This window comes from Harpegnathos saltator, unplaced genomic scaffold (assembly GCF_003227715.2).
Source record: "Harpegnathos saltator strain DR-91 unplaced genomic scaffold, Hsal_v8.6 scaffold716, whole genome shotgun sequence".
Taxonomy (NCBI): Eukaryota; Metazoa; Arthropoda; class Insecta; order Hymenoptera; family Formicidae; genus Harpegnathos; species Harpegnathos saltator.
The window spans coordinates 60,105-73,948 of NW_020230556.1; the positions used below are offsets into that span (position 1 = coordinate 60,105).

The window sequence follows — 13,844 nt, forward strand, 5'->3', positions numbered from 1 at the left end:
AGCCCTACGACTAGTACAAAAAAAGTCTCTGCACGTACTGGCGTTCCTCGGATACGTGTCTGGCGGATACTACATGACCAACATCTGTACCCATTTCATCCGCAACAAGTGCAAAACCTCCATGAAGGAAATAGAGCCACACGTCTACAGTTTTGCCGGTGGCTACAGAATCATCGTGAATTGATTCCCGTCATACTTTTCACTGACGAGGTAACATTTACGCATAATAGCATAAATACTACGCGTAACATCCATCGTTGGTCGCAAGATAATCCTAACGCCATTGTTGTACAGAATTTCCAAGTTCGTTTCTTCGTCAACGTATGGTGTGGAATGATTAATGGAATGCTGATTGGTCCTGTTATTTTACAACATCGTTTGACAGGGCAGAGTTACCTCGACTTTTTACAAAATACGCTTCCACAACAACTAGAAAATATTTCCCTGGCTACACGAAGAACAATGTATTTTCAGCACGACCGAGCACCTCCTCATAACACACATCTTGTGAGAGAACACTTAAATGCAGTGTTTCCACATCGCTGGATCGGTCGCAGTGGAACAATGCAGTGGCCATTAAGATCACTCGACCTAACTTCCCTGGATTTCTGCTTGTGGGGTTGGTTAAAGTGCGAGGTGTATAAAACTAAAGTGAATACACGAGATTAACTTATTGCACGTGTAATAGCCGCTGTTGACCAAATTAGGGGCTGTGAAGATGCCCTCCGGCGCGCAACCCGCCACGTTCTCACAAGATGTGACAAATGTATCGAAGTACACTGATAAAATATTCGAACCAAATATTCGAAAATTTGTTATGATAGATGTATTACAATGTAATTGCAGTAAACTTCAACTCATATTAGACAATTCCGACGTATAATTTAACATAGCTGTATCTCGGAAACCAGTAATAAACAACACCATGTTTATATTATACTTTTGCCTTATATTACCTCATTCTATACCTCCACGAAATATTGGCCTTTCCTCTCGGGACACCCTGTATATAGGACAAATTACGCATTAGTGCAACAATAAATTGATATAATTACTGATCAAATCGCAATCATTGAATTAATTGACATCTCATCACAGCAATTATACAATTTGTTCAATCGATTAAACATTTGCGTGAACGATTTTTTTTCACTCTGTCATGCCCTAAATGAGTACGACGAATTACCTATAATTAATATGCATTAATTATATTGGCGGAAATGCCAAACAAATCCGCCTGCGCCGCATGTGCTGCAAGCTAAGCATCACGCCACCCAGCAGAAATGTTCAAAACATGCAGCAGGCAAATAATACATTGTCGACATGGACGAAGGTCGCAAGTGGCGCAATGTTTCCGCAAAGCTTGCAGATTCCTTCAACGACGAGCCTGGATAAACCGACTGCCGTCGCCGAAGGAACGTTCAGAGTTTAATCACCGGCCAACCAAACCGAACGCACATCTATTGCAATATCGCACATATTGCATATATACGCAATATCTCTAAGACTACATCTGTAGCACGCTAGCAAGAGGGTCAAGTCAACAGGACTCCTTTCTCAAATAAAACTAAGTTTTTATTGAAGCCTTTACCGCCACCACTGTCTCGTTTAACGAACCTCAACAGTTCATGCAAAATTTCATTAACTCAAACTTTCTTTTCTCAGTGCAGTAGTACATGTAACCGAACTGTCAAAACGATGTAATGCCGCTAATATTACGCTAATATAACGATGTAATACTGCTAAAATTGTTATTATTTATTTTGGAATGCAATAATGTAAACAATTTCTCACTACTAGCGGAGATATTGATAATTATTAAATATTTTTTTATAAATATTGATAATTGTTAAATAAATTGTGTAGTTAATTAGTATTTTCGTTTATAATAATACAGAAGTTGTTTACATTATTGCACATTCCACAATAAATATTAATATGTAATTATAATATGAAAGTGAGGGGCTGCCGATACTGTCGATCCAGCTGCCTATTTTCTATCAGCATACTAGATGCGCGCCTCCTGAATATACATACCATATATATAAAGCATAAGTATTTTACACATAATTATGTCATAAGTTAAATATACTGGGTGTCCCAAAAGTAACGGACCACTAATAACTCTTCAGTATTGAAGTTTCAAAGAAAATGATATGAATAAAAGTTGTAGGGATTTAAGTGAACTACCTTATGATGACCTTCACTTTGACCTCGACCTCTATTTTCAAGGTTATTTGAAGGTCAACGTGCGTTTTTTAAATAGGAATCCTTATTTCTTATTACACTGTTTTTTTCAGCTAGTTAATTTGAATAACTTTTGTCTAAAATATTTTTCTATTTGTCTAATATTTTTTGAGGAAAACTTGATAACTTTTTCAATATTTAACTTACGATATCCCGCTAACTATTTGTCGCAAGAAAAAGTGGTACTAGACTTTCTTGCTTTATTTAGTCTCAAGAATATATTTTTACAATAGCGTCCTGATTTTTGTTGATTTGATGATTTTGAAATTTCCAAAAGTCAGTAAGTTAACAAAAGTCAGAGCGCTATTGTAACAATATATTCTTGAAACTAAATAATGTAAGAAAGTCTCGTACCACTTTTTCTTCCGACAAATAGTTAGCGAGATATCGTAAGTTAAATATTGAAAAAGTTATCAAGTTTGTCTCAAATATCCCAAAAAATATTATACAAATAAAAAATGTTTTAGACAAAAGTTGTTCAAATTAACTAGTAGAAAAATATAGTGTAATAAAAAATAAGGGTTCCTATTTAAAAAACGCAAGTTGACCTTCAAATGACCTTGAAAATAGAGCTCAAGGTCAAAGTCAAGATAGCTCACTTAAATTCCTACAACTTTCATTCAGATCATTTTCCTTGAAACTTAAATACTGAAGAGTTATTAGGGTGGTCTGTTACTTTTGGGACACCCTGTATATTAAACATATCAATACTGACTGCATTGAATAACATTTTCATATATAGGAGGAAGAAAATAAGAAAAGAAAACAAAACAGCATGCCGGGTTTCGAAACCCTTTTCTTCAGGGTGAGTAGTATGGGGATAAGTATGGCTCGTCAAAACATTCCCCCTCCACTCTACTTCTGGCGCCAATAGACCACGCCCACCCGTCGCCAGAGATCGAGTGGAGGGGGAATATTTTGACGAGCTATACCTACCCCCAAGGTCTAATTGGTCGATTTTTTTACATACTACTGTGGTCAAAAAGTATCCGAATTTTATTTTTAAAAATCAAAATTATAATTCAATCACCAAAATTCTTATAGTCTCTTTCAAAGTAATCCCCATTGCTTACAATGCACATATGCAGGCGTTTGAGCCAGACATGTAAACATCGCTCATACGCGGCAGACGATATGGCCTTCAATTCACGCAACGATTTTTCTTTGATGTCCTCAATCGATTCGAAACGCTGTCGGTGAAGTGGTTCTTTCAGTAGGGAGAACAGGAAAAAGTCGCAGGGGGTCATGTCTGGTGGATAGCGGTGCTTGCGGAGCAACATTTGTTTAGTTTTTTGTCAAAAATTTACGCACAAGTGTCGAGGTATGTGATGGTGCGTTGTCGTGATGCAAAATCCACGAGTTGTTTTCCTACAATTCCGGTCGTTTCTTATGGATTGCTTCGCACAAACGCCTCATGACGGACAAGTAGTGTTTTGCATTGACTTTTTGACCAGTTGAAAGAAATTCCTGGTGCACAACACCGCGATGATCAAAGAAAACCGTGAGCATGACGTTAACTTTTGACTGCAAACGGTGAGCCCTCTTCGGTCTTGCTTCTTTTTTCAAACGTCATTCCGATGATTGTTGCTTTATTTCGACGTCGTATTGGCAAATCCATGTTTTATCACCAGTTATGATTCGTTTCATGTATGTGCTGTCTCTGGATACCGTAGAAATCATCTCAGACGACACCAATATTCGATTATCTTTTTGGAGAAAATTCAGGTTTTTCGGAATCAAGCGCGATGCGACCCGTTTCATGTCCAGTACAGTGGACAAAATGTGCTGGCACGATCCAAATGATATTCCAACTTCATCTGTTATCTCTCGCATAGTCAATCGACGATTTTGGAGCACTAATTTTTTCACTTTCTTATTGTATGCGTCATCCGTTGACGTTGATGGTTTTCCAGATGGTCTTCCAGAGAGTGGGTCGTCTTCAACGGATTCTTGTCCTTCTTGAAACTTCTTATACCACTCAAACATACTTGTTTTCCATAAACAGTCATCGCCATAACTTTTTGCAACATTTTGAATGCGTTTGTGAACGAGATTTCATTTGCAACATAAAATTTCAAACCAATTCTTTGCTCCATATTTTTCGACATCGTAAAAATCGCCGTGCACAACAATCTTCACTGACATAAACAACTGCCACTTTCAAATGGCTTGAAGGAACGCCATGATTTTTTCATCAAATGTGAAAGACATGTGTATCAACTTGAGAAAGCAAACAGATTTGATTTACAGTTTACCCGCGATTTTTAAAAAATAAAGTTCGGATACTTTTTGATTACAGTAGTATGCAAATTATAGACGCGGCTAGTAAATAGCGGAAATTTGAATCAGCTGACTAAAACTTAGCATAATCTAAAAATTAGCATAATCTAAATATCAAATTTTTATTATTCACATTGAGAGTTGGCGATTCATTCTAGCTGTTGGTCAGCAAAATAATTTATATATTACGTTTTGGAAAAATTTCCTAGGCATTGCAAGACTCGAACCTGAGGGACACCTCAGGCTCTCTTGAGTCAAGTGCCTTACCTACGAGGGTGGTCCGATAAGTACTTAGCCTACAAAAGAAAAACGAAAATTTTGGAAAAGTGGCGACTTATTTCTCAACATAGTCTCCTTTTAGCTCGATACACTTGACCCAGCGATGCTCCAACTTCTTTAACCTGTTTGAGAAATACGTTTTCTCGAGGTCTGCAAAATAGGCTTCCGTGGCGGCGATGACCTCCTCATTCGACTCAAATTTCTGCCCGGCGAGTGACTTTTTTAAGATTGGAAACAAAAAGAAGTCGCACGGGGCCAAATCTGGAGAATACGGTGGATGGGGCAGCAGTTCGTAGCCCAATTCGACCAATTTGACCGTGGCGAGGGCGGAGGTGTGAGCCGGTGCGTTGTCATGGTGGAAGAGCACTTTTTCTTCGCCAAATGGGGCCGTTTTTTCTGCAATTCGGCGTCGAATCGGCCCAATAATTCGGCATAGTACAGCCCTGTGACCGTTTTGCCCTTCTCCAGGTAGTCGATGTAGATCACACCTTGTGAATCTCAGAAAACGGTGGCCATCACCTTTCCGGCCGATAGGACAGTCTTCGCCTTCTTCGGAGCACGTTCGTCGGGTGAAGTCCACTGTTTCGACTGTTCCTTAGTCTCTGGTGTGTACCAGTGGATCCATGTTTCGTCGACGGTCACGAAACGACGCAGAAACTCCTTCGGATTGCGCTTAAACAGCGTCAAACACTGTTCTGAAGTGGTCTCACGGTTGCGCTTGTTGTCCGGAGTGAGCAAACGCGGCACCCATCGCGCCGACAGCTTTCTCATGCCCAAAATTTCATGCAGGATATGACCCACGCGGTCTTTTGAGATGCCTACTGTCTCAGCTATCTCGCGCACCTTCAATCGGCGGTCTGCCAATACGAGATCGTGGATTTTTGTCATGTTATCCTCCGTGGTAGCCGTTTTCGGGACACCTGGGCGTGGTTCATCAAAAACCGATGTGCGACCACGTTGAAACTCGTTAAACCAATTTTTGACGGTCGCCATCGAAGGAGAAGAGTCACCGTACACAGCATCCAAGAGCTCTTTGATTTCGCTGCGCAATTTCCCTTCCAAAAACAAGAATCGAATCACCGACCGATATTGCTCTTTTTCCATTTTTCTAAAATCCGCGGACACGCCCGCTTCCACACGCGGTCAAAACAAAACTACGAGTCCGATTCGGCTGAAATTTTGACAGTAGCCGTCTACGAGAATGTACTACACGATAGTAAATTTCTCTTGCGATAGTGGCGCCATCGGGCGGTGAGGCTAAATATTATCGGACCGCCCTCGTACTCTATGCTACTACTACTCTTTGGTAGAAACTGGTTTCACAGCATACATATATAAAGAGGGAGTGTGTATGAGTGTGTGTTAGTGCCGCATGCGAGAAGTTCTGGAAAAATCCTATGGGCCCTGCCGGATTCGAACCTGGGGTCACTGGCTCTTGAGTCAAGCGTCTTATGCACTGCGCTACTGCTTATACCCTGATGGAAACTAGTTATATTGCATACATACGGAAAGTATCGACGTTACACGTGAAAAATTTTGGAAAATTCTAGGCCTCATGGGACTCGAACCCTGAGACCCTTGCTTTTAAATCACGTGAGCGTGCGCGAGCATGTTCGAGTAGGCGATGATAATTTCGAAAACGAAAACTATCCAGCGATTGTTGGAAGACGATACCTCCGGTCTATATATACCCCAATATTTTACCTGTGAGGATCCCTCGCTTTCAAATTCTAAAAGTTTACGATGGGATTTGTTACCTCGAACTCACAGGGAAAATCACAGGGAAAAGGAAAAAGATACAGAGAAAGGAATGTATAACATTTTTCATAGAATTATTTCATAGAATTATGAAATTCACATTTCATTTTTCATGATTAAGATGAGACATTTATTATAATTGCTCGTACAATTTTATTTAAATAAATCAAGGTAATTTCTTAAAATGCAATGGGAAAATAAGTATCTAAAAACGTTAAATCTTTTAGTTGCCGGCATTTTGCTTGATTTCCTGATAGTTTTCGACGAGCATTTGTTTCACGACGTCCTCGTCTAAGTTTTTCTTGGGGAGTCTGACAACGTAAGTTGTGAGTTCTATCTTCGTTTCGAGGAATCGGGCGCAATCGTTTACAAATTTTGCAAACGACTGTAATTGTCCACATCGAGCGTCAATACATTTTGTTATAAGTTTTAGCCTATCAAAAGATGTCGTCTACATGATGTTTACTGTGTAGACTTTTCGTTTCTTCATCGGCGGCTGTTATTTCTGGGCTGAATCGGTAGGCATCCTCTTTAATGCGGTGTCACCTTTGCCATTTTCATATTTTCACTTACCATGATCGCCCTTGCCCCGTACGCTGTGATAAAAGTGATAGTCATATTATTCATATGGACTGGCTCCAGCATAATCTTGGTTACCAAGCGCAAGTAATCGCCTGTGTGTTTCATGTACTCCTTAAACTCTTCTCATGTGACGAAGTCGAACTGGATCCCTAAAAGTATTGCCAGATAGTTTTATTGTAGGTTCGAACGTTGTCCCGTCGTGTGATGCCCGCAATCCGATTTGCATCCTCTTGGTATCCGAAGCGTTGAGGGGGTAAATGGCGGAGAGAAGCATATATTAGGTATTAAACTTAATTTTAAAGGATTTACAAGATATGACGCAATAAGCACCTAATGGCATCGGCCCATACTGAAGCCAGAGAGAAGAAGGAGAAGTGTCATAGGCCGCTTTTAGCCGAGCCTAGAGACCCTCTAATAGAGAGTCTGGACACGGGCCTGAAAATGGCCGACTCAATGTGTTCTTTTTAGCTGCACAATGGTGCAAAAAGTATCAGTTTAATAGTGCAGTTAAAAAGAACAGCCTTAGGCCAAATGTGGGAGATAACATCATCAGTTTAATTTATCTGCTACGAAGAAGTTTCATTTATGTCATTTATATATTAATACGTTGACTGCCAACTACGAGATATCTCGTAGGTTGTTTACTTGCCCAAGACGCCTAACTACGAGTTATCTCGTCCCTTCATTACTTGCCATATTTGTACAGCTACAAGGAAACTCGTAGCATAACAATGTAAATATGAATAGATGGCCTCAGGAAAGAGAAAAAAAATGTTTTCTAAAAAAAAACATTTTTTAAGCTTTTTGATTATTACTATGTACTATTATTAAAGTTTTTAATAATATAACATGATTAAATCAAATTGGCTCTTTAGACCGGAATCGTGAAAAATTCTGTGGCAGAAACGTATTAATCAGTGACATATAACGGTATGTAATTAAAAATGAGGAAAATATTTTTTGTGCTTATTAATAGAATTATAATGTTGTAACATAAAATAAAATTAATAAAATAAATAAAATAAAAAAAAAATAAATAAATAAATAAATAAAATAATAAAATTTCAGAGTATGGACCCATATCTGTTTCTCTGCATAAATTCATGAAAAATATTATGTTTCTTTTATAAATGTTGAATTCGTTTATAAAATTCTTTACTTCTCATGTGTTTATGCTAAACAAAATAATATATGACGCTATCCAGAAGACACATTACCTGACATCCAAATTATCTACCCGTTCGTGCTAAGTAAGCAAGGTTTTCTATTGGTGCCGCCATTTCCACGCCACCGGTTCGTAAACCAATTACGCCGAAATCCTGGTGTCCAGACTCTTTATTAGAGGGTCTCTAGCTCGAGCCTAAAGTCCCTGAATTTATAAAATATCGCAATCCATAAGCAGAGAGAAGAAGGTGAGGTGTCACGGGCCGCTTTTAGTCGAGCCTAGAGTGCCTCTAATCAGAGTGGCGACAAGTTGGAAGGTCCGCCATGTTTTATCGAAATCAGGTGTGTTCAGACATACGCCGTCAGTACTGAAAATCTATGAAATGTACAATTTATGAACTGACCGTAAATATCGGAACATAGTGCAAAAAGTAACACAAACATTCGTATAACCTGTAAGCGTTTGATAACTGTTTATATTTTCGTTTTTATAGTTTTTATAGTTTCGTTAATTATTGCAAAATGGTTGGATGTACCATACCATTTTGCAACAATTCCTCAGAAAAGGGATATATTCTGAAAATAATCCCGAGAGATGATGAACGTCGACGATAATGGATAGAACGTATAAATACAAAGTATAATTGGACGCCAGCAAAACATTCATGTGTATGCGAGGTAAAATTATTTATTATGTACAAATATAGAATATGTTTACTATTCAATTAAATGTTACGGTAATATAGGTACACTTTCAACCTGAAATGTGGGAACAGAGGAGCGATAAGAAAAGAAAATTGAAACATAACGCAGTACCTACAATTTTTGAATATTTTGTAAAGAAACAAATTCCTGTTACGATACCTAATACCATTGAGGAAACACAGCAGCCCGTTTATGAAAAACATATAGCAGTAAATGAGAAACAGGTAAAATAGAAATGAGAGAATATATATACTACTGAAAGAAAGTATTTTTGAAGATTGCATTATATTGTTGTAGACGGTTATAAATGACATAGTTGAACCTGCTCCTGCTCCTACTACATCATTGTTAAATGATATAGAACACATTGAAGTAAATGAGAAACAGGTAAAATAGAAATAAGAGAATGTATATGTACTACTGAAAGAAACTATGTGTAAATATTGTATTATATTGTTGTAGATGGTTATAAATGACACTGTTGAACCTGCTCCTGTCCTAACTATATCATCGTTAAAGGATAAAGTGTGTACTTCACCTGCTAGCGATACAAAAGAGAAAATTGCTAATAAGAAGCTGGAAGAAAGAAATGAAAAACTGCAACAACGTATAATGCTCTTACGTAAACAGAATAAGGTATTGCGTTCACAAATACAATCACTCCAAAAGAGCGATACGAATAATAAATACAAACAAGTATTAAAGAAGGTATTCCACGAAGATCAAATAAAAGCGTTATTAACAAAACACCGAAGTACAAAATGTTGGTCTAATATAACTGTTCAACGTGCACTTAAGTTAAGGTTTGCGTGTGGTATAACTGGATATGAAGAATTTCTGCAACAAAAAATACATCTTCCAAGTTTGCGCATTTTACAACGACGAATAGAAAATTTAAAATTTGAGAGTGGTATTTCAAATGACATGTTTCACTTTTTACAAATGAAAGTGAGTACATTTCAAAATGATACCGACAGAGAATGTGGACTCGTTCTTGATGAGATGAATATAACACCTAAACATGTGTATGATTCATCAACAAAGACATTACTTCGAAATATAACGCTGCCACATGAACAAGGTACAGCAACGCATGCTTTGATATTTATGCTAACTGATACAGTTAGTCGATGGAAGCATATCATAGGTTACTATTATACAGGTGGCTCCTTTAATGGGGAAACTATGAAAGACATAATATTTCAGATAATTAAAAAAGCTGAGGACATTGGTCTTCATGTCAATTACGTAACTTCTGTCATGGGTCCAGGAAATGATAAGATATGGAAATGTTATGGAATAAATGTGGGACGGTATTCTAGTGTTAAAAATTATATACCTCATCCTTCTAATCCCGATAGAGTCCTATATTTTATTGCAGATGTGCCACATCTTTTGAAAAATTTAAAAGAATCATTGTTTTCAAATCAATTTTTTCTGTTGCCGGAGCAAATCGTTACCAAATATAACTTACCATCAAATAGAGTTGAAAGTGCACATTTTAATGACTTAATTGAATCTCAAAAGGACTTAGAATTTTACCTAACACCTAAATTACGTCACGATGATATTCATTGTACTAACACTTATAATAAAATGCGTGTCAATAAAGTACGGTCTGTTCTCTCAACCTATGTCAGTAGTTCTTTAGAATTTTTAGCCAAAGAGAATCAGAAACCAGAGTTATATACTACCGCGTGGTTTGTGAAACAAATGTCCAGGTGGTTCTCATTGATGACTTCTAGGTCATGTTGTTTAGCTTTAGGTTTAAAAAACATTGACATATACAATGACAGTATTTCTTTCTTACGTGAAGTAATTGAGCTATTTACCAACATAAAAATAGGTAATAAAGGAGTATTTAAACCTGTACAAAGAGGAATTATACTTTCCACTACATCAGTTATTGACTTAGTTGAATTTTTGTTAAACGAGCGCAACTTTAAATTTGTTTCGACAGATCGTTTTACGCAGGACTGCGTTGAAAATGTATTCTCAGTTTTGCGACAAAGACATGTGATTTCAGATGCTTTACAATTTAAAAATAATTTAAAACTGGTTGCCATATCCATGTTTACAAAACCAATATTGACAGGAAACTATGAGATTGATGATAGCGAATATCTTCCTGGTTCTATAGATTATTTAACATCTAAAAAAAATAATGTATCTCAGCCGTTTGTATCTGATGCATCTACAATTGTAGAGAACATTCCTCCTTTTGACATAAGCGTAGTGACAGAATATAATAATATATAGATGAATTGTTTATACAACGTTGCAGGATATTGTTTGTCATCTATAATAAAAATATGTAGGACATGCAATACTTGTGTGCGATCTGTCGTTTCAAAAAAACCACAAACTTTTCAATACTCGGAATTTGTGAGAATTAGATGTTATAATACTAATACCTTATATTTTGTTAATAAGCCAACATTTCAGGTTTTTTTACGAATGGAAAATATTTATAGACATTATAGTCCGTATTTTACTAATATGCGTAATGTAGATCTACATAAGTTTTTAGTTAGCTTATTTGACTCCGTTCCCACAGATCACATTCCAGATTGCCATAACATGCGTTTGAAATTATTCCACAAATACGCTACATTGCGTTTGCAATTTAAAAATAAACGTAAAATTGTATTACCGAATCGTAAATTCTATGACAGCAAGTCCATGGCGATGCATCATTCGTTCAAATAACTGCAAATCTATATACGTCTATTAATTAAATTATAGTTCTAAGTTTATTTAAAGTTTATTGCAAGTGTGTTGCAAGTTTATTTAAAGTTTATTTCAAGTTTGTTTCAAGTTTATTTCAAGTTTATTTCAAGTTTATTTTCAGTTTATTTAAATGTACTTACAATAATTGTTGTGCAACATGATTACAATGTTTTGTGCAATGAAACATTATTTTGGCATTAAATAATATTTTATTTACGCACCATTTGTTTATTTTCATTTATGTATTTGTTAACAATAAGTATCATTGTTTTATATGTTACTGTGATAATATGTTTTCCGAAAATGCGAAAAAACTCGTTTAATAACTGGCGGGAACGGATAAAACATGGCGGACCAATGAAAAGAGATATTCAAGTATCGTCACTCTGATTAGAGGCACTCTAATGTAGTCGACATACATGTCTGAAGTTGTGTTTTTTTTATAGCTTGAACCAGAGCTCGGCAAAATGTGCACGCGACGGCCGATTTTCGACTATCTCCGCCCACCGCTATTCCCTTTACCTCGCCGCTCCGCGCGCTTCCTACAAGCCGCTCGAGCCTCAGGAGCGTGTTTCCAATAGTTTCCTACATCATCCATGAAGTACTATTGTGGACGCGTTTTTTTTAAGTGGTATCCCCAGTAAGCCTAATCCACTGATGACTATAACAACCCGTAACTAATTGAACAGAAGCGAAATATTGTATAATATTGTATAATATATAATAAAATATGTTAAATGAAGAATATTCAATTCGACTTTCGGCGTATTTTATTGGTAAGAGTGGAAACGTCAATTTGGATATTGCATGTAACGAGCCGCATAAGACGTGGTAAGGAATCGTCGCTTAAAGAAGAATACTTCTCATTTTTTATAAACTTCATTTTTCAAAAATGAAGAGGCCTACTGGGGATGCCACTTAAAAAAAACGCGTCAACAATAGTACCTCATGGGTGACGTGGAAACTATTGGAAACACGCTCCTGAGGTTCGAGCGGCTTGTAGGCAGCGCGCGGAGCGGCGAGGTAAAGGCAATAACGGTGGGCGGAGATAGTCGAAAATCGGCCGTCGCGTGCACATTTTGCCGAGCTCTGGCTTGGACATCTGTTAATAATAACCAGTTGTAATACCAATACATATCGCAACGCAAAAATATTTTTTCTAACAACGAAGATGTCGAGTTTTGTGCAAAATAAACAACATTTGCGGGAAGCTTTGCTTTTCTGCTTTAACTTGAAAAAAAGTGCAGCTGAAGCACGTCGTTTGCTTGAGGAGGCCTACGGCGAACATGCACCATCGAAAACTACCTATGAAGATTGGTTTAAACGCTTCAAAAGTGGCGATTTCGACACTGAGGACAAGGAGCGCTCCGGAAGACCAAAAACATTTGAGGACGCCGATCTGCAAGCGTTATTGGATGAAGATGATACGCAAACACAAGATCAACTTGCGGAGGCATTAAACATGACTCGCCAAGGTATTTCTAAACGTTTACATGCCATGGGAAAAATTCAAAAGGAAGGAAAGTGGGTGCCGTATGAGTTGACTGAGAGACAGATGGAAAATCGAAGAGCCACTTCTGAAATTTTGCTTTTGCGGCATGAAAGAAAGAGTTTCCTGCATCGAATTGTTACTGGCGATGAGAAGTGGATATATTTCGAGAATCCCAAACGTAAAAAATCGTGGCAAAAAAACCTGGCGAAGCATCAACATTGACGGCACGGCCAAATCGCTTCGGAAAGAAGACAATGCTCTGCGTTTGGTGGGACTAGAAAGGAATCGTGTACTATGAGCTGCTGAAAAGAAGCCGGGCGAAACTGTCAATAGGCATTGCTACCGACAACACCTGATGAATTTGAATCATGCATTGCTCGAAAAACGGCCAGAATGGGACACGAGACACGAACGAGTGATATTGCAGCTCGTCAACGCTCCGTGCCATCGCACTTCCATCGTCCAGGACACCATCAAAACGCTGAAATGGGATCTGCTACCGCACCCGCTGTATTCGCCAGACCTGGCCCCTTCCGATTATCACTTGTTCCGATCGATGGCTCATGGCTTGGCTGGGCAACACTTGGCCAATTTCGAAGAAGTGCAA

The 13,844-nt window shown here is 37.8% G+C and overlaps 2 protein-coding genes across 5 annotated transcripts in view; one reads left to right on the top strand and one right to left on the bottom strand.

Annotated features, from left to right (window-relative positions):
* LOC105186858 (solute carrier family 35 member G1) overlaps positions 1 to 13,844 on the bottom strand; it is a 74,747-nt gene that overhangs the window by 58,284 nt on the left and 2,619 nt on the right.
* Positions 8,347 to 11,457, top strand: LOC105180859 (uncharacterized). 4 transcript variants are annotated; one of them, XM_025305809.1, is made up of 5 exons: positions 8,349 to 8,988; positions 9,057 to 9,239; positions 9,313 to 9,402; positions 9,478 to 10,096; positions 10,178 to 11,454. In XM_025305809.1, exons 2-5 carry the CDS (start codon positions 9,075 to 9,077, stop codon positions 11,272 to 11,274), a joined length of 1,971 nt encoding a protein of 656 aa, XP_025161594.1. In that variant the 5' UTR covers positions 8,349 to 8,988; positions 9,057 to 9,074; the 3' UTR covers positions 11,275 to 11,454. The 4 variants fall into 4 exon arrangements, with proteins under 4 accessions (XP_025161595.1, XP_025161594.1, XP_025161593.1 ...); XM_025305811.1 differs by having other exon boundaries at positions 8,649 to 8,988; positions 10,222 to 10,331; XM_025305808.1 differs by having other exon boundaries at positions 9,478 to 11,454.